The sequence below is a fragment of the Phyllostomus hastatus genome, unplaced genomic scaffold (genome assembly GCF_019186645.2).
Source record: "Phyllostomus hastatus isolate PE091 unplaced genomic scaffold, TTU_PhHast_1.1 phas_contig_34, whole genome shotgun sequence".
Lineage (NCBI taxonomy): Eukaryota > Metazoa > Chordata > Mammalia > Chiroptera > Phyllostomidae > Phyllostomus > Phyllostomus hastatus.
This window is the reverse complement of record NW_025333857.1, coordinates 23,372,738-23,400,384: the sequence shown is the minus strand read 5'-3', so window position 1 is coordinate 23,400,384 and position 27,647 is coordinate 23,372,738. Positions and strand designations below refer to the sequence as shown.

Genomic DNA, 27,647 nt, shown 5'->3' with positions numbered 1-27,647 from the left:
AAAGCTTCAGCCAAGTAAAGGTATATAAAGAGTAAGGAGAATAGATATTTTTCCTTTATGATAAGGTAAAATTTACAGATAAGTATGGGAGAGTTATAGAAGTTTGAATTAGTGCTAGACTTTACTTAATGAAAAAGATCTTTAGTTCATTAAAGAAAAAATTATTAGGGTACTAACTATAAATATGGTTCTTTGGTTTAGGTCTCAAAAACATCGAGGCCAACTCTATAGAAGCAAAATAACAAAGATACTGTTGTCACTCACTGGGGACTCAGTCTCTACAGAGGTGTAGCATTGAAAAAAATGATTATTACATCACTTTCAGCTGAAAGTTATACAGAAGCTTCTTGCAAAATGTAGCAGCCCTTCTCTGACTGGGAAACATTGTGAGAACATTTTAAATTTACTTTTCTGCTTGGTGCAGAAAAATAAAGGAAAAACAGAAAGAAGGATTGCTGGGAATTTGATTCTAACATTATTAAGTTTAATAATGAAATGATAAATGTGTATTAGGAAAAACTTAAGGAACAAATAAACTACCTTTTAAGTGTAAAGAAAGCAAGTAGGCAAAATGAAATGAAAATGGTTATAAATATTCAAAAGTGATCAGTATTACTAATAATCAAAGAAATAAAGCTTAACAGCAGAATTTTTTTGCCTGTCATATTAGCAAAGATTTGAGTTGTTAAATTAACATTAAATTTTTAGATGCTTTAACACTTAAAATATTTTTAACTTTTCAATTTTATGATGATTGTACAATTTTTATTGATTCAGTCTGAACTTTATAGATTGACAAGGTCTAAAACATAATCTAAAGATAAGCTAACTAGGTCTTCAGAATATGTATCTGATTGACAGGTAGAACATTTTGTATAATCAACGAAGTAGTGACATTAGGAAGAAGCAAAGCGTATTTCACAGACCAGTTAGCAAACCAGGTCAAGGGGTAAGGTTTAATTCTGATTATTAGTAATTTGCTATGTATCTTAGTCTCATTGCATCAGTTTCTTGTCAGAGGCAATGTTCTGTTTTTTAGACCAAAAATCTTGATTCCTATTTCTCTCACTTCTGTCAGAAAATTTTGTTCAGAATATATCTTTAACCTGACCACTTTTTACTGCTTACCACCAATCCATGTCATCATTTTATCTTGCCTGGATTGGTGTAAATTTCCTCTTTGCTTCTAACCGTGTCCTTTTTTGATACAACAGCTAGAGTGATAAACCTGCTCACTTTTATGCTGAAAATAGTCCAGAACAGTTTCCTTAGAAAGAAGTGTCTTCTCCTTGAATAGAGCATATTAGAATATCAAGAATGGGAATGTACAAGAAAGGGAGGGTCAAGATGACTTGCCCTCTCACTCAGAGTAAACACCAAACTCCGTTTCTCCCGGTCTCTTCTCTCATCCCCATCTCCTTCCCCCATCTCCTCTCTTACCATTCTCTCCTTTGTTATACCTAGTTCCAGTTACACTCACTTTTTTTACTATTCCTTTGAAGAGCCCCAGAGGCTTCTTACCCTTGCCTCAGCCTATACTGCACTTCATCCAGATAGCCATATGCTTTAGTCCTTCCTTTAGGCCTCTGAAATGCCTCCCTGGTATAAAATAACTCCCCCTTCTCCTTATGCTCTATCCCCTTAGCTGGGTTTCTTCTTCAGAGCACTTATTTACTGTCTGCTTTGCTCCAACACTGTTAGGATTTGGTTTCTTTCCTTCCTGAGTGCCTACCCAGCTTTTTGGCATTTGTAACTACTTGTTGAGCGACTGCCTGGGCTTCTAGTTCTTTCGGTAGTGACTTCTTCCTCTGCTTAGAGAAATATGCAGACCACTGTTATTTTTTGGCTACAGGAAAAGTAAGGCTGCCTTCCCTGTACCAAATGTTTCTCTAAAGGTAATCTGGGGACATCTACTTTCTCACTGCTCAGATATTTATATTCTATTATTCTTTACCAGTCTGGAATCTGTTTTATAAGTAATGTTTCTGTGTTTGGGACCAGTGTTTTTCTTTTCCCTGCATTTGGTATTATTTTATGTAAATATTTTAGTAACATTTTGGTATTTATTCCTTCATTTAGTTAGCAAGTTGTTATTGTAGCAGATACTAGGGGCCAGGCTGGGTTGCAGACTGGATGTTAGGGTTTAAAGAGATGGATAGCCTGCCTTTTCTTTGAGAAGCTCAAGAGTTCATTGTGTGCTCAGAAATGCCAGACATTGAAATAGGCAATCCTATAAGAGGAATGTAGGAAGGAAGGTAAAAATACACAGGTGGATCATACAAGCCTGCTCCAGAGGGTTGGGAACCTCGACAGTGGGCAGGAGGGAATTTGCCAGGTAAGGAAACAGGTAAAGGATGCTTCAATAGGAGGAATTAGAGCAAAGGCATAGAGAGCTGTACTTGTTCAGAGAAGCACAAATCCATTAGTACTGCTGAAGCACAAGGTAAATGCAGGCTGTGGTGCAAGGCCATGATAGTTATGCAAGGGTCTGATCTGGACACCTCTAAAAGGTCATGTATAATCTGTAGAGAGGTGAGACTTCCATCCTGCAGCCCATGAGTTTGGGCATGTGTACCTGTGTAAGTGGGTGGGGAAGTGGCCTGGAAGGTTTTATCTTTTGCATGCTCTCTCCCATTGGCAGGGAGAACACAGGATATTTTCTGCTGTGTATTAATATATTTCCTTTAGATTAGAAATTCTGGCCCTGGCTGGCGTAGCTCAGTGGATGAGCTCAGTGGATTGAGCGCGGGCTGCGAACCAAAGTGTCCCAGGTTTGATTCCCAGCCAGGGTACATGCCTGGGTTGCAGGCCATAACCCCCAGCAACCGCACATTGATGTTTCTCTCTCTCTCTCTCTCTCTCTCTCTGTCTCCTTCCCTTCCCTCTCTAAATATAGATAAATAAAATCTGAAAAGGCGCCAGAATTTAATTTTGATGTAGGCCATTTTCCTCACATGTACTTGGTGAGACAGATGCTTTTTAAACCTTAAATGAATGGTGACTACAACTTTATTTGTAACCCTGATCTGTTTTAACGTACTATTATCCCATTGCATGTTTTCCCTTTATCTACTCCATCCCTCATTTCTCAATGTCTTTTTTGCCGGGCAAATTAAATTTATTTAAAAAAAAACGATGAAAAGAAAGCTTTGTTTTGAGAGGATTTTTTGTTGGAACTGTTGGATGCCAGACATATTACTGCATTTGAAAGTGGGATGGGTGGGACTCCTTCATGTGGCAGGCACACCAGTGCTTCTTATTCACCTTTGAGTTCCCTGTGCCTGGTGTTCAATAAATGTTTGTTGAGGAATCACCTATTTATTGCTGGAAAGATTAAGTATGTGTTTTTGTAATGTAACCTACTGCCTACTTTCCTACTTTGATCCCCTAGAATCTTTTCTTTCTAAGCTCCAGACAAACTAATATGCCTTCTCCATACCCTCAATAGTTCCAAATATTTCTGCTGCTCGGACTGTTCTTACTGTCATCTGGCAAACTCCTGTGCCTTCTTATAAGTCTTATTTCTATCCGTTTTTTAGTAACCCGAGTGGCATTAGTTATTCCTTCCTGTGCACAGTTTTGCATTGCAGTTTGTTTGATCTCTAGTCAGTGAGCTTGTATGGTGAAGATAAACCTTACCTCTCTTTCTGTGTCTCCAGTACTTTAGCCTGGTTACTGGCTATTGTAGGAAACAATGATGGCAAGTGGAAGCACACCTGAGTAAACTGTGCTGGGGATGTTGAACATTGTCCATCTTCTACTTAACCTAGACTGGGCCTTTATACAAGTGTGTGTATGAGAGAATCTCTTTCAGAACTGGTACATAGGAACTACACTTTTACTCACTTGCAAAGTGAGAAAATTCATTCTTACTAGGAAGGATTTTGAGGTGGCCAATGATAATAATTAGGTCAGTGATTCAATGCCAAGAATAAGAGCTTGAGAGGAAGAATGACTAGAGGCAGTATCCACCCCCCACTCCAGCAGTCCAGAAAGAGATGAGGGATAATAGGATGGTAGAAGGGAATAGTAAGTAAATAAAAGACATGATGCTGGAGGAGCTTACATATCATTTGGGAGAAATGATCACTAGCCATAACCCTGTAATAATTCATTGCTGATGACCATGTCTTCCTCTCTGCAGAGACCACCCCAGCCACCATGGAGGTGGCAGAGGCAGAAAGTCGTCTGAATCCCAGCTGTAAGATCATGACCTTCAGACCTTCCATGGAGGAATTCCGGGAGTTCAACAAGTACCTCGCATACATGGAGTCTAAAGGAGCCCACCGTGCTGGTCTTGCAAAGGTGATTCTCCTCAGATCCTTTAAACCAGAATGATCACTTGGCCTTTCAATTATGCTCTTAATCTTCATGTTGTGGGAAATTGTTTCTTCCAAAGGAAGGTATTTGTAAAGTCTTTGTTCTTATTAATCCATATGGAGGGATCATTTGATTTCTTCAAAGAATACCTGTCTTTTTTTTTTTAAAACAAAAACAGTTCATAGAAACCAAAAGGATTGATACATGAGTTTTAGAGGAGTGAGGGTATTCATAGCTTTTGTCAGTTTCCCATAGAGGACAGTTATTAACCTGAACCTTAACTACTACTCCCCTCCCTCCTCCCTCCCATTCTTCCTTCTCTCTCTCTTCTCTTTTTTCATTCTATATTTTTCTTTCTAAAAAATTTTTTTACCAGATTGTTTGAGATATAATTCCCACACCATACAATTCCCCCACTTAAAGTATGCAATTCAGTGGTATTTTTGTATATTCACAGAACATCGTCAGTTCATCTCTCATACCATGAGAGATATCGTACCAATGGTATGAAATCTCTCATATAATTCCAAAACTCTTCTTCACCCCCAGAAGAAGCTATATCCATTAGCAGTCACTCTATATTCCCTGCTATGCATCCAGCCCCGGGCAACAATCTTACTCTCTTTCTCTTAAAGATTTGCCTATTTTATTTTGTTTTTAGTTATCTGCTCACCAAGGGTGGAGTGTGCATACTAGGTACCAGGCACTGTGGCACACATGGGAGGAGGTGGGGGATGGAGCAGCACAAATTCCTGCCTTTATGGAACTTATATTCAAGTGGTAGCATCTTAGGGTAGTGAGATAAGGACATTCAAGCAGGGACCCAAACGGTATAAAGAAATCAACCTTCCAAGATGTGGGGAAAGAAAGTACAGCAAGTCCAGAGACCTGGAGGCTGATTTGAGCTTCATGTATGGGAGGAATAGGAAGGGGATCTGTGGAGCTGGGGCTCAGTGGGCAAGGGAAGTGGGTAGTAAGTAAGGTGAGAGCCCTGGAAGGGGCCAAATGGTATTGGGCTTGTGTAGCTATAGGAAGTACAGTGGGAAGCATCAGAATCTTAAAGCAGAGGAGAGGAGGACATGGTGACTGTTAGTTTGCAGCAGCAGGGAGTCCTCCCAGGGATAACTGTGATATGCTCAGAGTCACAGGAGTGGTTACAAAGGCCCTGAGGACTGCATTGCAGGTTTGCACCTATAGACCCAAAATTACAGCTTTGAAAGAGAGATTGTCTCCTTTGACTTCAACTTGAGATGGATTGTGTGTCCCCTCCATACTGGAAATCTATTTCTTTTCTTTTCTTTTTTTTTTTTTTAAGATTTATTTATTTATTTTTAGAGAGGGATGGGAGGAAGAAAGAAAGAGAGAGGGAAACATGAATGTGTAGTTGCTGGGGGCCGTGGCCTGCAACCCTGGCATGTACCCTGGCTGGGAATCGAACCTGCGATACTTTGGTTCGCAGCCCGCGCTCAATCCACTGAGCTACGCCGACCAGGGCTGGAAATCTATTTCAATTGAAAAGTTTCCCTTAGAAGAATTTATTTTATAGCATTTACATCATTTCATTATTGTGCTAAATGTTAAATTCATAATCTGGGTTTCTGTAAATTTTTTGGCATCATTACATAAGTTTCTGAGCTCTCACAGAGCCCACTCACCTGTGGCTGGGTCTCAAGTTCTTCTTGGAATCCCCATCTCTGTGGGAAAATCCTGTAGTTTTGAGAGCAGACAGTAGTTGAAGAGAGAACTTACAGAATTGCAGGGTCAATGTTCAAGTCCTCCTACTGCATTATGGCTACTGCTGCTAGTAACCCAGTTCATGGACTGTTCTGACATCTGTTCTCTGAAGTCTGTCATTCTGTTATGTATGGTTCAGGTGCCTCCTAGAAAAGATTTAAAATTTGGAGATATTGAGTTGAATGAAGATTTATTAGGGGTGGGTGAGAGATAAAAAAGGAAGAAAAAACAGAGAAAGTAACGGTTTATAATGAATTTCTCAGATGAGTGATTTTTAGTTTAACCACTTTATTGGGTTAGTTCTTTAAAACATTCCATTTTTGGAACCTCAACACTTCCAGATTATTTTGGAAGAGAGTAGTCATTCTTTAAAGATTTTATTTCGAGAGGAGAAGGGAGGGAGAAAGAGAGGGAGAGAAACATCACTGTGTGGTCGCCTCTTGCACACGCCCTACTGGGGACCTAGTCTGTAGCCCAGGCATGTGCCCTGACTGGGAATCGAAGTGGAGAACCTTTGGTTCACAGGCCAGCACTCAGTTCCCTGAGCCACACCAGCCAGGGCGAATAGTCATACTTTAGTTGAAGAGAATGATAATCATTTTAGAGTCATTTGAACAAACACAGTTTTGATCATAAATTTGCAGTGGTCTAGCAAGAACTTTATTTGGGTGGAGAGGAGTTGGGGTGACTGTCCCCTTCTTTGGATTCTGAATGCAGTCCTTTGTCCTGTTCTTCTCACCCTTTGTTTCTTGAGAACATACATCATATTGTGTTCCACTGAGATTAGTGAAAGTCCTATAGCAGGGTGGCATGTTTAGTAACATGAGAAGAGGAAGCTGCAGCTACCCTCACAAGGATTGTCAGGCACAAGTGCACCTGTGCCGCTTTTGGCATCATGGAACAGAATGAAGTTAATGAGAACTATTGTACAATTAGTTTTCTGAATGTTGAACAAAACACACCTGAGTCCAGACTTTTTTTGAAGTGAGACTCATTGAGCATGTTGGACGTATTCATTTATTTAACTTGTGATACTTTCCTTTTACTTATGTTAGGAATACAATGAGGTATTTGTTTTTAGTCATCTTTGTCATCTTTTCTATCAAGTCACTCAATTTCATCTACTTCCTCTCTTTTTCTGAAAGTTGCAGAAATATAAATATATAAAACTATCAAATCATATCAAATTATAAAAATCAAAGCTGTTATTGTTGCTAGTTTGTTTTGAGGGCTAGCTCTGGGGAACAGAGCTGCCCATGAGAGTCTTTGTAATGCATCAATTAATGTATTGGTTTTTTTTGTAATGCATCAATTAATGTATTGGTTTTGATTTGTAATTTATAATTTGAAGAAAATAATTGTAGTTTTTCTTCCAGACGTGACTTTGGCCTCAGATGTCTGCCTTGGTTTTTCTTTTACCAACATCTTTTAGGTTTATATTTCAGATTTAACTTTTATTTCCAGAGTAAGAGGTTTTATACCCTAACTTTCTATCTATAAAGTTGGTGGTCAAGTTGGGAAAGTAAAAGAGTGACTACCTCCTTAAATGTAAAGCTCCTATTATTTTGGTGGAGGAAGATTTTGATGAACCATTATTATATATAAAATGGGTGGAATTCTTCCACAACAATAATCTGGACATGGGCTCCCCTGAGCCATAGATTATGCACATTATATAGTTTCAGGAATAGCCTAGCAAGTACACATAGTGACTTATGCCCTCAAGGTGAAGAAAGATTGTAAGAAACACTACTATTCCTCTAGCTCTTTCCTCAGTAGGTAGATGGTAGTAATAGCAATTTATTTTAAGATAAGGAGTGCAAATACAGGTTTTAGTCAAAAATTTTGTACTGGCTGTTGGGCATAAGCTGGGGTTGGGAAAATTCTAATATAAAATACATTTTTTTTTATTTTGGTATAATCAGGAAGGTGAACTTTAGGAGTAACGGGCTTCATTCATTTGATTCATTAAATATAAAAGTTTAGCGTTGGCTGATGTGGTTCAATTGGTTGGAACATTGTCCTGTAAATGAAAGGTTGTGGGTTTGATTCCTTGTCAGGGCATATCCCTGGGTTGTGGGTTTGGTCCCCAGTAGGGTTGTGTATGATCCCTGGTCCAAATGCATACACGAGGCAACTACTCAGTACTTCTCTTTTGCATTGATGTTTCTCTCTCTCCTTCCTTTCTCCCTTCCTCTCTCTCTCTCTAAAGAGAAATGAAAAAAAAAAAATGTTCTCTGGTGAGGATAAAAAGAAGAAAGGTTTAATTTTAGAATCTTTAAAAATCTTCAGTATGTTGTGCTTCCATTTCCTATGTAAGAATATCTAATGTGTTAAGATTTTAAATTACAGTCTCTAGAAGTACAAATTGGTAGTTACAGAATAGTTATGGGAAAGTAAGTAAAGCATAGGAAATATAGTCAATAATATTGTGATTAGTATGTATGGTGCCAGTTGGGCTACTGGAAATAATTGGGGGACCAGTATGTAAAGTATATTTTTATCTGACCATTAAACTGTTCACCTGAAACCAATACAATAAAATTGAAAGAAAAAAATAAAATAAAATTACAGTCCCCAAATAAGATTTTTATTATAGGCCCGACCTTATGAATTTTTAAAAGTTCTGTCTGAACAATTTAATCAAATTAATACATGCCCTTGATATTTACAAAGGTACTATTTAGATTTTTGTAAATTTATAGTATTTTTTGCTTCTCTAACTTTTGGGTAAAAAATTGCCACAAAACTTTCTTTTTGGGTAAGCAACTGCCTTGTTTTTCATAAGAAAAGAACATATTTAACTTGAAATGTAACACTAATTTTTATATTAGATATATTTATTTTTAAATAGGATTGTGAACAAATCCGTTTTTTTCTTCCAATCTAACCCTGATCCTAAACCTAACCCTAATCATAAACCTAACCTTAGCTTTCAAACCTTCAACTTAACTCTAACAGTAATCCTAACATCAACATTCACTGAATCCTATGTCTACCCCTAACTCAAACCCTAATCTAACCTCTCACCTTAACACTAAACCTAACCATGTCTCTCACTCTAACCTTAATCCTACCTAATTCCAAATTGTAACCTAACCTCTAACACTAAACCTAATCTTAACAAAACCTAACCTAAATCTTAACTCTAATGCCAACTTTTTAACCTTAACCATACCTCTAACCCTAATCCTAACTTTATCCTTAAGCCTACTGCTAACACTTAACCTAAAACTAACCGTTACCTTAAACCTGCCTGTAACCTTAATTCTAATTCTAATTCTAAACCTAAACATAACTTTAAAACTAACCTGTATCTGCTCAAAATAGACAAAATAAACTTTAAATAAAAAAAATTCAAAGATTTTGTTTATTTATTTTCAGAGAGAGGGGAAGGGAGGGAGAAAGGGAGGGAGAGAAACATCAATGTGTGGTTGCCTCTTGTGCGCCACCTACTGGAGACCTGACCTGCAACCCAGGCATGTGCCTTGACTGGGAGTCTAACTGGCATCCATTTGGTTAGAAGGCCAGTGCTCAATCCACTGAGCCACAGCAGCCAGGGCCAAAAGAGTTTTTTTAATGGGTATAGAGTTTCAGTTTTCGTAAGATGAATAGAGTTGTGGATATGGATGATGATGATGGTTGCACAACAAAATGAAGTACTTAATATCACTGAATATAGTCTAGATGGCAATTTTTATGCTACATCTTTTACCGTAATAAAAAAATGTTTTTTTAAAGCTGACCCTAATCTTAACATGAAACCCAATCTTAAACCTAACTGTAACATTTAAATCCTAAATTCAACCATAAACTTGAACATAACCATAACCCTAGCACTAACTATATACCTATCACTAATCTAACCCAATCCCTAGCCTTACTTCTAACCCCAACCTACACCTAAAATTAATTGTAACACTAGTTCTAATCCTAACCCAAAACCTATCCTAACTTTTAACACTAACCCTAAACTTAAACCTATACCTAACCTCAATTCTAACTTTGACCCTAATCCTATACTAACTCTAACTTTTGTGCTAACACTAACCTATAATCATAACATTAACTCTACACCTAAGCATATACCTTACCCTAACCCCAATCTAACCATAACCTTATAGTAACCCTAACCCAATGTTTCCCTGTATCCTATTCCCAACCCAAAGCGTAATCTGAACTTTAACACTAACTGTAACCTTAAACCTATTTCTAAACCTAATCCCAACTTTAGTCCTAACCCCAACACAACCCTAACCTAACCTCTAACATTAACCCTAACCTTAAATTTATACCTAACCTCAATCCTAACTTAAACTGTAACACTAACACTAATACTAAATCTAATAATTTACCCTAATCTACCTGGTAATCACAAATTTAACCCTAAAATTAACTCTAACTCTTTAACTTTAACACTAATATTAACCTCAATCCCAATCCTATATAACCCTAACCCGAACTCTTATCCTAATCTATAATCGTAATTATAACCCAAACCATAATCCTAATCTCAAAACTAAAACTAACCTTCCTCTTAAATGATCTAATTTTAACCCTTATTCTAAATCTAAATTTAATTGTTATTCCAGCAGTAACTCTGTTCTTAATGTGAACTCTAAACTGAACCTTAAAACTAACCCTAATACCATACCTAACCCTAACTGTAACCCTAATCCTAAAACTCAACCTAACATTAATTGTAACTTTAACTTAATGCATAACCATAATCCTAACCTCTAATCTTAACCCTAACTTTAAATTTAACCCTAATTATAGCCCTTACCCTAACTCTAAACTTAACTGTATGTATTAACCTTAACCTTAACTCTTACCCTAATCCTCTTACCCTAACACTAACTCTAATCTATTCTTAACAAAAACCAAAGCAACCTAACCACTAACCCTAACCCCAATTCTTAACCTAAACTAACTTTAACCTTAACCCTAATCCTAATCCCTAACCATAATTTAACCTCTAACGTGCATATTAGCCCTAACCCTATAGCTATTCTCTACCCTAAATCCATGTTTTACTTTTTTTTAATTACTCAGACTTAGTTCTGATGAAGAAGTTAGTATTTATAATGTTGTTAAATATAACCTCCTCTTTTCACATGTGTTCAAGAAAATGTATGTTTATCTATAGCCATTTGGTACGATTACCCATATTTTGAAGTATTGAGTATGTTTTTAGTAACATAGTATGGTTATCTATGATCTCATTTTAAATTAATATACCTTGGAGGAAATAAAATGTGTAATGTCCCCATATTGCCGATGAAAATTAAGTTATTATTGTGCTTGACATCTTATGTTCAAATTTTTCTGAAACTTTTTTGTAAGAGTGTATTTAAGCCATACTGACATCATGTGCTGGGGAGCAAGCTCTCAAATGCTCCAGAGGATAACAGTTTTGCAGCTTCTTTTATGCACTTGGAATTAAGGAGGGAACTAAGGAAGATTACATGGAGGTGGGAGAAAAGCAAGGTGGGATTGGATTACAGGATAGTTGACAAGATTATGTCTTCTCTTGAGGGTGGATGTGGCCTATTTCAAATGCATGTTAACCCAGAGATGCACAGAGACAAGGGACAGGGCTTGCTTAAGGCAAAGGGACACCTTTCACTAAAGACGTTGTATGCCTAGGGTATGACTACCCACCATGATCTGGGCAGTTAGGAATTTATGATCATAACATCCTGTGTAGTTACTTTCTGTAGACCCCTTTTTTTTTGGTTCACAGTTCCCCATTTTGTTCATAAATCAGTCAGAAGCATGCACTGATGAGCAATTTTTTAATTGGATAGTGTGATCTCACAGCACTAGGAAGGCTCATTCCTAGGAAGTCTCAGTATGCACGTTGTTTATTTGACTATTGGGAATGGGGCAATACTGTAACTGTGGCAAATGAGTGTGGGCTGAGCAATCTCACACAGGCACATTGGAATTAATAGTTCACATCTTTTTCTTACTCCATGTTTGGTGATGTCATATTGGTAAGCTCATATTGGCCATGGTGGGAGTGGTTACCATGGAAATGGGCAAAAGCTCCAAGTCAAGGTTTCCCCAACTTCCCCAGAAAACTGGTTGTTAAATATTTACGAGCATACCACTCTATTTGTCATATTGTATGAAAGGTAGTAAAAAATATATTGACTAGTGCACATTGTATTGCCTTTAGGCTTTATGTTAAGAGAAAACATATTTCTGATGTGCTAAACAAACTTTTGGAGGTAAATTGGTAGTATGACTAACTTAGCCATTACTGTCAGTCACCTTCAGACAAGTTAAAAAATGTATATACTAAACAAATATTTACTTATTTTTTCTCATTTGTATAAATAGTACCTGAACTTTAGAAGTTAGGATAGTTCTGTCTCTCAATTTTACATTTAAAATTGGGACATTAACAGTATCAACTAAAAAATGAAGTTAATTCAAGTATAGTATTTGGTATAGTGAGTCTTCAGTCATTTTTGCTTTGTGAAAAAATCATTATCAGTAAGGTGGATGTTTGGGAGAATACGAACATTTTCCTTAATCTGAATCTTCATGGTTCTTTCACATATTTGTCATAGGAATGCTGACAGATTCTTCACATGTATTCTGCTGGAATATGCAAGCTAAATAACTACTTGGAATATTTTCAAGCTAATATTTTACTTTATTTTCAGGTGATTCCTCCTAAGGAGTGGAAGCCAAGGCAGTGCTATGATGACATTGATAATTTGCTAATCCCAGCACCGATTCAGCAGATGGTCACAGGGCAGTCAGGACTGTTCACTCAATACAACATCCAGAAAAAAGCCATGACAGTGAAGGAGTTCAGGCAGCTGGCCAACAGTGGCAAGTGAGTGAATTTGGTTTGCTATTTTTATTTCTTTCAAAGGTACACTTGGATATGGTCAGAAACCAAGTAGACAAAGTAACTGGTAGTGAAAATGAAAATAAGTTTCCTGCACAATCTCTTTTACTCCTAATTTAACTGTTTCTGTTCTTCAGGTAGTTGCCCACTTAGATTTAGTTTACTGCTAAGAAAGTGTTCCTTGTTTTACCATCTCATTAATGATATCTCTAAATAGGTTTTTCTATAGTTGCCATGAGTTTTTGATTATACTCATGATTCATCTTTGTAAGGCAAATTTTCTTTGTGTGACATTGTTTAAGTCTTAAATGATAAACTATACATACTAGAAGATGAGTGATTTAAAAAGAAAATCCTTGCCCCTGGCTGGTGTGGCTCAGTAGATTGAGCACCGGCCTATGAACCAAAGGGTCCCTGGTTCGATTCCCCGTCAGGGCACACGCCTGGGTTGCAGGCCAGTTCCCCAGTAGGGGTTGCGCAAGAGGCAACCACACATTGATGTTCCTCTCCCTCTCTATTTCCCTCCCTTCCCCTCTGTCTAAAAACAAATAAAATCTTAAAAAAAAAAAAAGAAAATCCTCGAATGACTTGAAGGGCTACTATTATTGCATTAGTTGCCAACTGTGGGTTGAAAATACCTTAAAAAATGTTATGTTGTTGCTGACATGTACTGTATAATTAGGCACAAGATGGTTGTGGCTATACTGAACACGTACAGATTTTTTTTCTTAAACAATGTAGTATAATTGCTATTTACATAGCATTTATATTTTAGGTATTATAAGTAATCTAAAGATGATTTAAAGTGTATGGGATGATATGAGTAGGTTATATGCAAATACTATCCATTTATATAAGAGACTTGAGTGTTTGTAGATTTTGATATCCATGGTGGGGGTTCTAGAACCAGTCCCCCATGGATATCCACTTAGGGACAATGTCTAGTATAATTGGTAGAAGATTTAAAAATATACTTTGAAAGCTAAAAAAATGAATTTTTAAGTACTTTTCTGTTTCTATTATTGATACTTTCAAGAAAGTATTTTCCTTACTAGTTAAAAGTAGGAAGTTTTCATAGTGTTATTTAGGAATCTGAAGAGTGTTCAGATATGTATGATAAACACATATGTATATTTGCTTGTTAAATTTGACATCAAAATTGTGGCAGTGTTTTCATTTTAATAGAATTTTCTTTAGAAGTGATTTAAATCAAATGGGTGGAGAAAAATCTTAAAATTGTCTTAACTATTTTGCACTTACTATTTTCATCCACCTTTTCCAGATATTGTACTCCAAGATACTTGGATTATGAAGATTTGGAGCGCAAGTACTGGAAGAACTTAACTTTTGTGGCACCCATCTATGGAGCAGACATTAATGGGAGCATATATGATGAGGTATATTTATATTTATAATAGGCTTTGTAAAGGATCATTTTATGTTACTACTGTGACCATTTTAGGTAGTTGAGAAGTAGTCATTTGTTGTGCTTTGTGTGATTCATAATTTCTCGTGGGACAAGAAGAAGAAAAGACACATCAATGGAATTTCTGCAGCTGGTATTTTTGAATTGAAATGAGCTAGTTGAACACATACCTGATTATTCAACAGTAATATATAGAGTAGTATGTAGTATAGTATAATAATACTAATAGTATTAGTATAATAGTACTAATTTATAGTATGTAACTATCTGACTATTCCTTAAATTACATTAAATTTTTTAAAAAACAAAGCTCATGGTGAATGTATTTGGAAAACAAGAAATACCCAGAATACCACGTTAAGGCAAAAGCAGTATTTTAAAATATATTCCTATAGTTTTCCCTTAATAATTTAAAAAAGATATATTTGAACAGACTTATCCTCTTTTCTTCCATGAACTGTGAGAATTTTTTTAAAAAGTACATATTAGTACAATCTTTCTGGTTTCAGGAGGGCATAACCTACTAGATATAGTCCAGTCCTTTTTGCCTTTTGGTAATTCTTATTTTTAATTTTTTTCCCTTTTTTCAAACCTTTTATCCCTCTCCCATTGCTCTATTTTGAAAAATTAGCAAAAGGTTGAAGTAGTTCAATGAACATCTGAATACCCTTTACCTAGATTCACCAGTTGTATTTGGCAAATTTGCTTTATGTTTTGTTGCTCTGTCTCTGTCTCTGAGCTGTAACATTTGAAAATAAGTTGCAGACATCATGACAGTTCACTTTTAATTATTTCAACATGTGTCTGCTAATTACAAGGCAATTTGACATTTATATGATGTCATCTAATATACAGACCATATTCATAGATCCTTAATTGTCTCAATAATGTTATTTATAAACGTTTTTTCCCCATTTGAAGGATCCAGTCAAGGACATCTCCTTATAATCAATAGTGATCTATAGGGTGTTACTTAGAGAATAGATGAGTATCTTTTTCCCCAACAGCCTTTCACCCAATGAATTTGCATTCATTGACACTCCTTGCCTGAGTCAATTATGTATTTTTATACCATTTATATTTTGAAAAACAGAACAAGCTGGAAAGTGCATAAAACATAAAGTTAGATCTTCATGAATTATTGTAAGGTGAATGCCATGAGTCATCACTGACATCAGGAAAAACATTACCAGCATGCTAGAGTACCCCAGTACACCTTCTTTACCTAGTATAATACTCTCCCCTTTTTCTCTAAGGATAATCACTATTCAGACTTCAAGGTAATCATTCTTTTCTTTTCTTTAAAAATGAAGCTAATTGTATCTTGTTTCAAAACTATATGACTAGAAGGATCGTTCAGTATATTCTTATCTGTCTGCCTTCTGTCACACCTTATCATATTTCTAAACTTTTTCTGTATCATGTGTACCTGTAGTTCATTTATTTTCATTGCTGTATATTCTGTTATATGAATGCACCACAGTTTATTATTTTTCTACTACTAATGATCATTTTGGTCCTCTCTAGTTTTGGCTTTGTGCTCAAAACTTCTGTGAATGCTTTATGCTTCCCAGAGTATGGAACGGTTTCTATAGTGTGCATGCCTAGGAGTGGTTATAAGATATTCATGTGTTTAGCTTTAAATAAAACTATTTTCTAGTTCACACCTTCCTATAGCAATGTCTGTGAGTTCCCATTGCTCCACATTCTCTCTGATGCTATTATCATCAGTCTTTTAATTTCAGCTACTCTGTTGGATATATGTAGTAGTATCTTCTACCTGTTCAACCTCTTGTACATTTTTCTTTTGTGTCATGCTTTTCTTACTGATTTATAGGTTTTTATACATTCTGGATATGAGGTAGTGTCACATTTTCAAATTTTCTGTATGGATTTTGTGTTGTTGAATGCTATTAATGAAAGGACTATTCTTTTTTTTTTTCATATGGACTGGGTATTAGATGATACTGTGGATTTATTGTTGTCACTTTGAGATGTAATGATGGCATGGTGGCTATATAAATGTTTTTTCTTATCAACTGAAGATGCACACTTGAAAAATATACTGGTGAAACAACATGGAGTCTTGGATTTATTTATAAGATACCTCAGAAAACAAAGTGGAATCGGTATGGTTGAATGAAGTCAGGCAAAGTGTTGGTAATTGAGGCTCAGTAAATATGTATATGTTTGAAATATTAAAAATAAAAGTTAAAAAAGAGGAAACATCCTTTCTTCATTCTCCTGATTTTTCACTAGTGTAAGTAACTTCTGTATTGAGAACTTTTTGTTTCTCAATAAGGGTAGTACACACTCAGGTAGAAAAATGGAAAATAGGGAAAAATATGAAGAAAAAGTATTACTCATAAGCATAATAAACAGAAGTAGCCTTTTTATGATTTCCCTTTGGCCTTTTAGTTTATGTGAGTGTGTGTGTATTTGTGTATGTATTTCCCCACCAAAGATCTGAGAAATTTTTAATACTATTTTGGCTTTAGAAACATTTTCAGTATTGCTTTCCAGAGGATCATTTCAGTGTGTTCCAGTCATTTCTGTACTGCCAATTTGAAATTGTACTTTTATTAAATTGTTGCTATTTTTGATATTTTAGTTCCAAGTGTATTACTGATTCATTCTTTAGTAATAACAACTGTCTTTTAAGTTTGACATGTTATGGTTACTTTTTTGGTAAGATGAGTGCTATTACCACTAAGGCTTTCTTACAGAACATGGTACCTTGTCTTATTAAACCAGGTTTTGTGGGATTTCCATTGGAATGGGTGAGGGCATGTAAATAGTGTTGATATTTTACACTTGAGGCCCAGAGCAGTTAAATTGCTTTTACAAATTTTTGAGGCCAGTAGAGAGGGTGTCAGGTGCTCTTTTCCCCCACACCAGTTTTAAGGAAGCAATTACTTATGGTCAATCTCATAGTTGTGTAAACGTGTAAAACTAGGTCGATGTCAACTACAAATTTCTCCTGAGCTGATGGTTCATTTTGGGCCTTCTCTGCAGTTTCTTCTCTGTGATATTCTGGCATGTTTTCAGGCTTCTGAAAGGAAAAGTGAGCTTGAGGAATCATCTGGATACTGGGCTGATAGGTTGTATGTCTAAGTGGTCTAAAATAAAATAAAACTTAGTCTAAGTTATTTTTTTTAACCACCCCTTTGGATCATTAAGTTCTTTGTTCCTTTTTACATATATGATTAAGAGTTAGAAGCAGGCTTTTTGGGACAATTTTAAGAACAATTTATATAAAAAGCCCCGAACTAGCTTTCCATAGTTGGTAGTAAAATAACAATTGTTTCCTGCACAGATGAGGCTGATAGACTTTGGTTTACTATGCTTATCAATTTACTGCTTGTGTTTGTAAACCAGTTACACATTGGCATTGCTTCAAGCCAACATTGACTTTAGGCTTCAGATTTAAGTAACTTAAATTATTAAACCCAATAAACAAAATCCACTAGTTTGTAAACATACAGTTTTAAACCTTCCTCATTATGTATAGATTTGGGAGGCAGGAATCTGTCATTTTGGTAGGACCGACAAGACATAGTATGTTATGGATTTTTTGTAGGCTCTGTGGGAGCATTTAGTAGCTTCAGAGCAGAGCTGACATTTTCGATGCTTTTGAGGCATAAAGAATGACATGAGAGAGATGTTGTAAACTGCTACTGGTAAACAAAAGTAATCACACTCAAGACACCTAAATTCAAACAAATGAAAAATAACTTGTATTTGTCCCCTTGAGGTGGATAGAGAATAATAAGAAAGAGAGTACATTAAAGAGAGTGATGAAGAGGGAGTGTAAGGATAACCTGTAACTGTCAGGAACATCTGAAATCATTGCTATGAATGATCATTGAAAAAGCCCATGTATCATTTTGCTCACTACTATAGTATCTTTGTATTGTTGAACTGTTCAGCTCAATATTTAAATTGTATTGGGAACTGGCTTGTTATGGTTCATGGCATTATTTTAAAAGGGATTATAGTCATCAATTTCTAGTTCACTTTCCCCTAGTTTCTAGTTATGAGTGTTTTCTTTAATCTTAAAAGAATGATTGAAAATAAATCATAGTTTGTGTGTGTATGTGTAGATGGGAGTTTTTTGAGAAGATGAGGGGATGTAAGTGAAACAGTTTGTGTAGGGTGCAAAGATGAAAGAGGGTCCTCATTCTTAAATAATTCCCCGAGGGGCAGTGGGGCAAAGAGTTATAAGGAACTGGGCCATAAAGGCAAATGTGGGGTTCCATGGAACCTGGAGGAGAGGCACTTAGAGCAATCTTGGCATTGAAGGAAAGACATTCTTGTGGGAAGGGGGCATCTGACTTGGGGCTAGAGGAATAAGTTCAAGTCAAGTAAAGGAGGAAGAGAGGAGGGTGAGATAGGAACTAGCTAAATTTGAGGGTAAGACCAAGTTCAATAAACATACTTGAATTTGGAAGCTTTATACTGTACATGGGCTTGAGGAGAGTGAGGCAGACCTGGAATAGTGGCTGTGGCATCTGAGGGCCAGGGACCAATTCAAGATTGGAGACATTTATATGTAAATGTACTCATTTACATATATGGAGGTCTGTTCAGGAGACAGGGCTATGGATGGGCCTGGTCCTCTGGACCCATACATAGTGCTGTAGCAGCCTCTCCTTTCTCTTGCAGCATCAGGTAGGTAGGTGCCATTGTAATGTTGACCAGCACAGGAATTGGGGGTGAGGGCATTCATGAGAACAGTCAGTCTTGATAGTAAGGGAAGAAGGGCCTGGAGATCCCAGGGCATAGTGTGGACTCTTTATTCATTCTGTTGCTTCTTTCAGAGTTGAATTCCTGAGGATGTACTGAAAATTCTGTCAACGCCTATGTTGCAATAACACTAATACATTTTAAGCAAATTACTGTTCTTTATTTTTTATTATTTTTTTTAAGATTCTATTTATTTTTATAGACAGAGGGGAAGGAAGGGAGAAAGAGAGAGAAACATCCATGTGTGGCTGCCTCTCATGCACCCCCTACTGGGGACCTGGCCCACAACCCAGGCATGTGCCCTTACTGGGAATTGAACTGGTAACCTCTGGTTCACAGGCTCACATTCAATCCACTGAGCTATACCAACCAGGGCAAATTACTGTTTTTTAAACTGAAATATGAAGACTATCAAAGGCATGTACTAAGAAAACCCAGCCTTTGTGCGTGTGATGAAGGGCAGGGCTTGGCGGTCAGATTTTGCCTATTGCTATTCTTTGTAAATAAAGTTTCATTGGAGTATAGCCTCATTCATTCATTCATTCGTTCATATATATAGAGGTCTGTTCAGAAAGTATCCAGCCATGTAATGTGAAAAATAGAGACATTATTGAAGAAGATACAAGAGACAAGAAACATTGTACATAGGACAATGATGCCTCAGTCTCCTTCAAAGTAGGCACCTTGGGACCTTATACAGTTCTCCCAATCTCTGTCAGCTGCCCCATCATATTTTCCTGAATCTCATCAATGGTCTGAAACCTCTCCCCTTTCAAAGGTGATTTTAGTTTTGGAAAAAGCCAAAAGTTTCAGGGTGTCAGACCTGGGTTGTAGTGGGTGAGTCATTACCCCCTGAGTCATCTGGGTGATTTGATGCTTTGCCAAAAACTCTGCAAAAAGTCTGCATGAGATGTGTTACATGAGCGGGTGTGTGTCATGATGAAGCTGCCAATCACCAGTTGCCCATAGCTGCAGCCATTTTTGTTGTATTGCATCTCTCAACTGATGAAAAACATTGAGGTAGTACTCCTTATCAATTCTTTGGGCCTGGAGGGGCATACTTGTGATGGACAATACCTTCCCAATAAAAAAACACAGTTAACATGGTCTTGATCTTGCTGTACTCACTGTATCGTCCCCAAAAGCCTTTTGAATCATTCAAATAGTTTCCATGGAGGATTGTTCAAGCTTAATAGCAAGATTGGATGCTTATTCATTGCTCTACTTGCTCAGTCATTTTGAATGCTATGGTCACACAGTATGCATGCTCACTCAACTGTGTCTACCACCCCCACTGTGAAGTACAGTGAAGTCGTCATTGTTCACTCATGTGCATTCCGGTCCACTCTCTTTGGCTGCCATATTACATCAGTGTCCCACAAACTGTTCTTGTGATATTAACAATGATTGGACTTTTTCTGGACAGAACTTGTATGGCCTTTTTTGCCCTACAGTGGCAAGTTGAGTAATTGTGACAGAGATTATTGGCTCCCAAAAGCTATAATATTTACTGCTTGTCCCTTTGCAGGAAAAGTTTGCCAATTCCTAATACAGAGGCGTAATTATTTGTTTTTGGGGAAGGGTGCTCAAAGCCTTTTTGAGGTATAGGATCAACTTCTGAATGTTCTCAGGAGAATGAGATTCATATACATTGACTACATTGATATCTTAAGGCAATGAAATTGTTGAAATGTTTGATGATGTCAGGAACCTTCTGTAATTAAAGAAGGTCCTGAACTTAGATTTCTAAGTTTCTATTTAGAGCTACCTGTGCTCTTGGGTAGCCATATGGTTCCTTGGTTACAGTAACATTAGCATAAGAATGCTAAGGTCTGAACTTTTCAAAAATGTTTTCTTTTCCTTTTTTTTTAAATGCAGGTTGTAGCTTTTTTTAAAAAAAGATTTTATTTATCTATTTTTAGAGAGAGGGGAAAGGAGGGAAAACAAAGGGAGAGAGAAATATCAATGTGTGGTTGCCTCTCGTGTACCCTCTATTGGAGACATGACCTGCAACCCAGGCATGTGCCCTAACTGGGAATTGAATCAGTGAACCTTTGGTTTACAGGCCAGCTGGCACTCAATCCACTGAGCCACACCAGCCAGGGCTAAAAAATGTTTTCTAAAAAAATTTTTAATTGAATGTATTGGGGTGACATTGGTTAATAAAATTATGTAGGTTTCAGGTGTGCAACTTTATAATACATTTTCTGCATATTGTGTTCATCACCCAAAGTCAAGTCTCTTTCCGTCACTATTTGTCTCCCCTTTACTCTCTTCTACCTCCACCCACTCCACTTTTCCTCTGGTAATCATTATACTGTTATCTGTATCTATGAGTTTTGTTTCTTTTTTTGCTTAATTCCTTCACACTTTTCACCCAGCCCTCAAAACCCCTCCCCTCTAACAGCTGTCAGTCTGTTTAGTCTACTTTCTGTGTCTATGAGTCTGTTGCTAGTTTATTTATTTTGTTCATTAGATTCCACATGTTTGTCTTCCTCTGACGGGCTTATTTCATTTAGCATAATACTCTCCAGATCCATCCTTGCTGTTGTAAAAGATATGATTTTCTTGTTTTTTACTGTCAAGTAGAATTCTATTGTGTAAATGTACCACAGCTTTTTTAATCTACTTCACCTACTGATGGGCACTTGGGCTGCTTCCAAATCTTGGCTATTGTAAGTAATGTTGCAGTGAATATAGGGGTAAATTTTTTGATATGTTTCACTAAGGGCTGGTTCACTAATAAATAAATAAAATTTTAATAGCCTTTGCTAACTGTACATTTAAAAAGTTAGCCCTCTGTTAAAAGAAGAAAACACACAAAAAAGAAAAAAGAGGAACAGGGAGAAAAAAGTACTGTGTGGGATAATTTGGCTTGCCTAAGGGTCATGAAAGTGAATAGGTATTTGTTGGAAAGAAAGGATAGAGCATTTCTGGATAGCCAGGAGCCATGTGTATTTCCACAGACCTTTGAAGATGGAATGTGTTCTCCTTGTTCTGTGTGTGAACTCAGAAAAGGGTCAAGATTATTTACTTACATTAGTACAGTATAGTGTCATTCAGGCATGTGGTTTATGCTACTTAGGCTGCATTTCTAGTACTACCTGTCATATAGTATAAGGGTGATCCTCGTAATGTTGATAGTAAGTGGTTCATTGAATGAGGTTGAGAATGAAATTCCATGTGCTTTGCTTAAATTGGCTATTACATCCCTAATCTCTAACACTAGAAGGATCTCCAAGAGTATTATCTAATTCCAAAAGATTCTTCTTTGCAAGATTTTCCTTTACTTGAGTGATGACAGCTCCTCCTGTAAGCCCCACCCACCTCCTCTTTCACCCAGGCCTTCTGTTTTAAATGCCTCATAGCATTACAGGCAGTGCAGTCCTTAAGTGGCCTTTGTGAGCTGATGTTTTCAGAGTAGTGCACCAGCCAGGAGTTCAACTTATACTCATCATTGCAGTTCACACTTAGGAGCACTTTAGCTTTCTTTGTATGTTTTATGTCCAGATACTTCTTTCTTTTGAAATAACCTATGAGATGCATTACATTAAGACTGAAAATTTCCTTTGTGTGTAACCATTTTTCCTGATAGCTTTCTTCAGTTCACTGGAGGAAGATAGCAGCCATCTCACAGTGAGAGGAGGCTGCTCCACCTGTGATGTACAGCTTGTGCCATATCACTGTTCTTAAATCTCCCAGACTTGTTTTGAAACTCAGCTCATTCACTAAATCATGTTCTTCCCACATTGCAGCTACCTCCCCATATCTGAAGGTGTTTACACCCTCTACTGTACCAGCCTGGTACTCAGTTGTCTCCTACCCTGAGAATGGCTATCAGTCCATTGCACAAGGAATTTCTCTAGTTTTTCAAATACTGTGTTGGCTCAAGTAGTAAGACTAAACTTGCCAGGAACAACATTGCTTTATTTAGTAAAGGGGACAAGTCGAGATCATGCTTTGTATGCTTCCCTTCCTCCATATGCATTGTCACCTCCAACTCTTCCTAATGTGTGGCCTTTTCTAGGTGTCTTATGCTCACTTACCCTTTTCTTGGGCTTTTCTTTTCTCTCCTTTTCTTTTCTGTCTTCTTTTTTTCTTTCTTTCGGCAGTTTTATAACTTTATTTGATAATCAGCAGTTAGTTCTTATCCACATTAACTGTAGATTTTTGAAAGTGGTGATTTTTTACATAGGTGACCAACATACAGAGTTTGTTTGGTCAGTCTTCATCCTCTTTTTGTTTTCAGGACAACCACACCTGGATATGGTATGGGACATTATTCCTTTGGCCCAGACAGCTTTGTTGAGCCTGGTGCCAGTGCGCACATCTGGAGTTCCCTTCTCCTTTATAGAAAATTCCAGATCTCTTTTCTTGAAACCCACTCTGTGGATGTACTTGTGGCTGTTGATGGTGTACTCTGGTTACTACCTCACTGATGGCAAAACAACCCTTCTTCTTGTCACTCTTCTTTGCAGGTTCCATTATGCTAGGTCCAAGTCGAAAAGAAAGAGCTCTTCTGGGCTTTTCTATCATCTCAGAAAACATTTCTATTATTAATAATGGGAAGATGATAGCAGTGATGCCTAATACATTTAATATGGGCACAAGACATAAAATCCTTTTGGGAGAACAGCTGAGATACAAGTGTACTGTTGTCTGCATTTTCATACCTGGATTTGTGTACAACTGAAATGATTCTGGGGGTGGATTTCACAGAGTCATTATAGATAGTTTTTTATTTAGACAGTGAATTTTGGGTAAGGAGATACACATTTTAACAGCAAATATTTGGAAGATAAGTACAGAAAATGAAGGATACTTGTATTTATGTGATTGTTTTTTCTGTAGTAGACTCTGAGTCCAGTGGTGACAGGTATCATTTCTCAGATTCTCCAGCCCCAGCTCCTATCAATAGTATCTGCTGCAAAGTGTACACCTCCAGAAATGTAGAATTGATAAGTACATGACATTGGAAAAATAATCTGAGGTTAGACTGTGGAGTTTCCTGAATGTCTTGGTTATTATTCTGTTGCTCTTGAAGAATTGCTGGAGTTGCTTTAGTAGGGAAATGATAGGATCAGAATCATGCTTTAAAAAGTGTGATTGGGTAATGGTCTGCAAGATGTCCTGGTCATAGCAAAACGATTGGAAAGTGCTTTGAAGAGGAAGAAGAGAGAGGGGTTACAGTGATCTCCTCTGGTATGCGTTTTTCTGAACACTAGTACTCCCAGATAGTAGTTCTTAAACTTTTGGTCTCAGGACTCCTTTATACTTTAGTAAGTTGCTGTGGACCTCAGAGAGGTTTTGTTTATTATGTAGGTTATATTTATCCTTATTTATTGCATTAGAAATTATGTTTAAAAGTATCCATATTTAGTTCATTAAAAATAATGTATTACATAATAACATACACATTTTTATACAAAATATGTTTTCTAAACAAAAAAATTTAGTGAGAGGAGTGGCATTGTTTTACATTATTTTCAAATCACTAATGTGTAACTTAATAGAAGACCTCTGGATCCCTGCATCTGCTTCTGCATTTAATCTGTTTTGATGTCATGTAGTCTCTGGAAAACTCTACCTCATATTCATGTACGATTGAGAGTGAAAAAGGCAAATACTGTCTTGATATAATTATGAAAATAATTTTGATGCTACAGACTCAGATGGAATCTGAGTGCCTCCCAATGGTTTCTAGACAACACTTTGAACAATGCTATCCTAAAATAGCAAAAGATTCATTCCCTGATCTCATTCTACATAGGTGGTGGAAGGGTCTTCAGGCAAGGCAATAGTGTTTCACTCTTGTTTACAGACCTTCAGGTAACTGCATCTTTGATATACCTCAAAGGCCTAATCACATTAGGAGACAGGGTTCTTAAACAGTCAGCTGTGGAATTCCTTGGGGAACATCATGCCATATATTCTGATATATAACTCAGGCAAGATTTTATAAGCAGAAAATGGATTTAGGATGTAAGCTCAAGTCCTAGTATTTGAAAAATATATAAAATATTTTAAAGGAATTATATTTCTAAGATTTCCTTTCAATATTAATTTGCTAGTCTATTGCTTTTGTCATGCAGGTATGTATATATGTATGTATTTGTTTATTTTAAAATATTTATTTATTTTTAGACAGAAGGGAATGGAGGTAGAAAAAGAAGGAGAGAGACATCAATGTGTAGTTGCCTTTCACATGCCCCCAAGTGGGACCTGGCCCACAACTCAGGCATGTGCCTTGACTGGGAATCTAACTGGCAACTTTTCAGTGTGCAGGCCAGTACTCAATCTACTGAGCCACACCAGCCAGGGCTTAAGTATAATATCTTATACTTTGTATTTCTCCTTGAGAGAGGTAGTGATTTTTTTGTTTGTTTGTTTTGCTATACTTGTACTAGGTAGTTACGTATGTATATGGGGTCCTATTTCCAATTTCTGTCAAACGTTTTATTACAAATGCATACATTTTAGGGTAAAAATGACCTTTTTTTTTAAAAAGACTTTTATTCATTTATTTTTAGAGAGGGAAGGGAGGGAGAAAGAGAGAGAGAGAAACATCAGTGTGTGGTTGCTGGGGGTAATGGCCTGCAACCCAGGCATGTACCCTGACTGGGAATCGAACCTGCGACTCTTTGGTCTGCAACCTGCGTTCAATCCACTGAGCAACGCCAGCCAGGCCCCAAAAATGACCTTCTTGTTAATATAAATGTTATATATTAAAAAATTAGTATTACATAAAATTTAAATCACTCATCCTTTCACTCAGAGACAACAGCTGTCAAATTTTAGTGTATTTCCTTCCAATGTTTTTTCTCAATATAATGCTCAATAATTATATTTTTTCAAAGCAGATGTTGTATCACAGTGAACATAGTTTGGTCTTGTTTTCCCTCCCTTCCATTTTAACACATCGTGAATGCTTTTCAGAAATGATAGATGTTCTTCAACAAGTGATGTAACATTTATTTTATCTGTCTTACTTTTATTGGTAGGATGGTTTTTTGAAACAGGGGGAAGCAGATAAATCTAATGTGAAGAGGGATGCAAGTGGGCTGTGGAGGCAAGGAGGGAATGGCAGTGTTTGGCCTTGCATGAGTCAGTGTAGGGTGTACTTTACAGTCCACAGCAGGGTGGCAAAGTCATTGCTAACCAGAGAATGGCACTTTGTACCTGACACACTGACTGCCTTATTTCTTGCCTTTTCTTCAGCAGTCTCTTGAAATGGAAGTCTTTGCTAATCAGTACAGAATATTTGACCCATTTACTTATATAATCAATGCCCATCATCCTTAGCTGTGACTTTTGGGGAAGCTCTGTCTTTGCCTTAAAGTCTTCATCTGTAAAGGGAAGGGATTGGATTAACAGCTGTTTTAGGTTCCTCCCAGTTTAAAAATACTTGCTTTACAATATTTCTTCTTGAAGCAATTTCTTCAAGAAGATGAACTGAATTCTTTCATATGAGTTTTTATGAGTTCTAGATTTCTTTAGTATTAGGATTTTGTCAAGATCCCCTTTATAAGAAATCTGTTGGCTAAAGCACGGGAATCTTTTCACACTAAGATTTTAGTTTTAATAGTAGTTAGTTTTACAGATGACATTGTTTTCCTTTTTCCACATGGGTTAGCCTAGATACTTTCATCCGCCAGATGGTGCTGTGGGACAACAAATTTATCTAAGGCTATGGTTTTTCCAAAAGAACTTGAAGTTTTCATTGAGTCACTAGCAGAGTTCGTTCCCATTTTGTATTTTTATCATGTCAGGATATCATTTATCCTAAAATAAGAAATAGTTTGAAGCCACTACACTAACTTGTGTAATTTTCACATCCAAGGTAAAATGTCATTATTGTAGACATATTTTGGAGCAGAGACAGTTATGGCCTATAATAATGTGACTTTCAGATTTTAATTTTGTGAAATAAAGCTTCTAGTTAATCAAAACTCATTATCTGCAAGCATGTCATGGCTGGTCCTTAATGAATGAAGTCTTAGCCTTCAGGATTCCAAATTATACCATCCAGCCAGGGGAGGTGATGGTAGTTCTGTTCACCATTGTATCAAGAATGTTCCATGTCTGGAGGCTGTGTTTTCTGAGTGGGTATTGTTAGGGAATTGTTGATGGAAGAAAGTTAAAGCTCACCCACAGGATGACCTCATAGTATATGGCTACTGCCCTCAGGTGTCTTAGCATGTACTGCTGCCCCAGAACAGATTAGGCTGCCCTCTGGATAAGAAGCTACTGACCTTGGAATGTTCATGGGGAAAACTGGCTGATCTTGTGTCAGAAATGATTTAAAAGACATTTGGAATGAATTGTTAATTTTTGTTTAACTCTTCTCTTTACATCTCAACTTTTAAAGTTACCAAAGTACACTTAGTTGGTCAATAAAGTGTTAAATTGGTAAACCTACAAACAGGTAGGGAGTCCCATGCTGAATGGTTTATGGGGGTATGAGAAGCGTTAGGGATATGAGGTGTTTGCCAGTACAAGGTGCTGATCAGGTAGCTGGAGAGTCATGAGTGGTTTCCCTAAGGGACCAATAAC

At 36.9% G+C, this 27,647-nt stretch overlaps 1 protein-coding gene and 1 non-coding gene across 3 annotated transcripts in view; both read left to right on the top strand.

Moving 5' to 3' along the window:
* KDM4C (lysine demethylase 4C) overlaps nucleotides 1-27,647 on the top strand; it is a 381,686-nt gene that overhangs the window by 38,476 nt on the left and 315,563 nt on the right. For both annotated transcript variants that reach the window (XM_045840410.1, XM_045840409.1), the window contains exons 2-4: nucleotides 4,145-4,305; nucleotides 12,732-12,907; nucleotides 14,205-14,319. In XM_045840410.1, coding sequence (XP_045696366.1) covers nucleotides 4,162-4,305; nucleotides 12,732-12,907; nucleotides 14,205-14,319 — 435 coding nt within the window. In that variant the 5' untranslated portion in view covers nucleotides 4,145-4,161. The remainder of the gene's footprint in view (nucleotides 1-4,144; nucleotides 4,306-12,731; nucleotides 12,908-14,204; nucleotides 14,320-27,647) is intronic.
* LOC123820308 lies at nucleotides 12,217-12,345 on the top strand. The gene has a single exon (XR_006785940.1). It is a non-coding gene; the product is annotated as a small nucleolar RNA SNORA19 (small nucleolar RNA).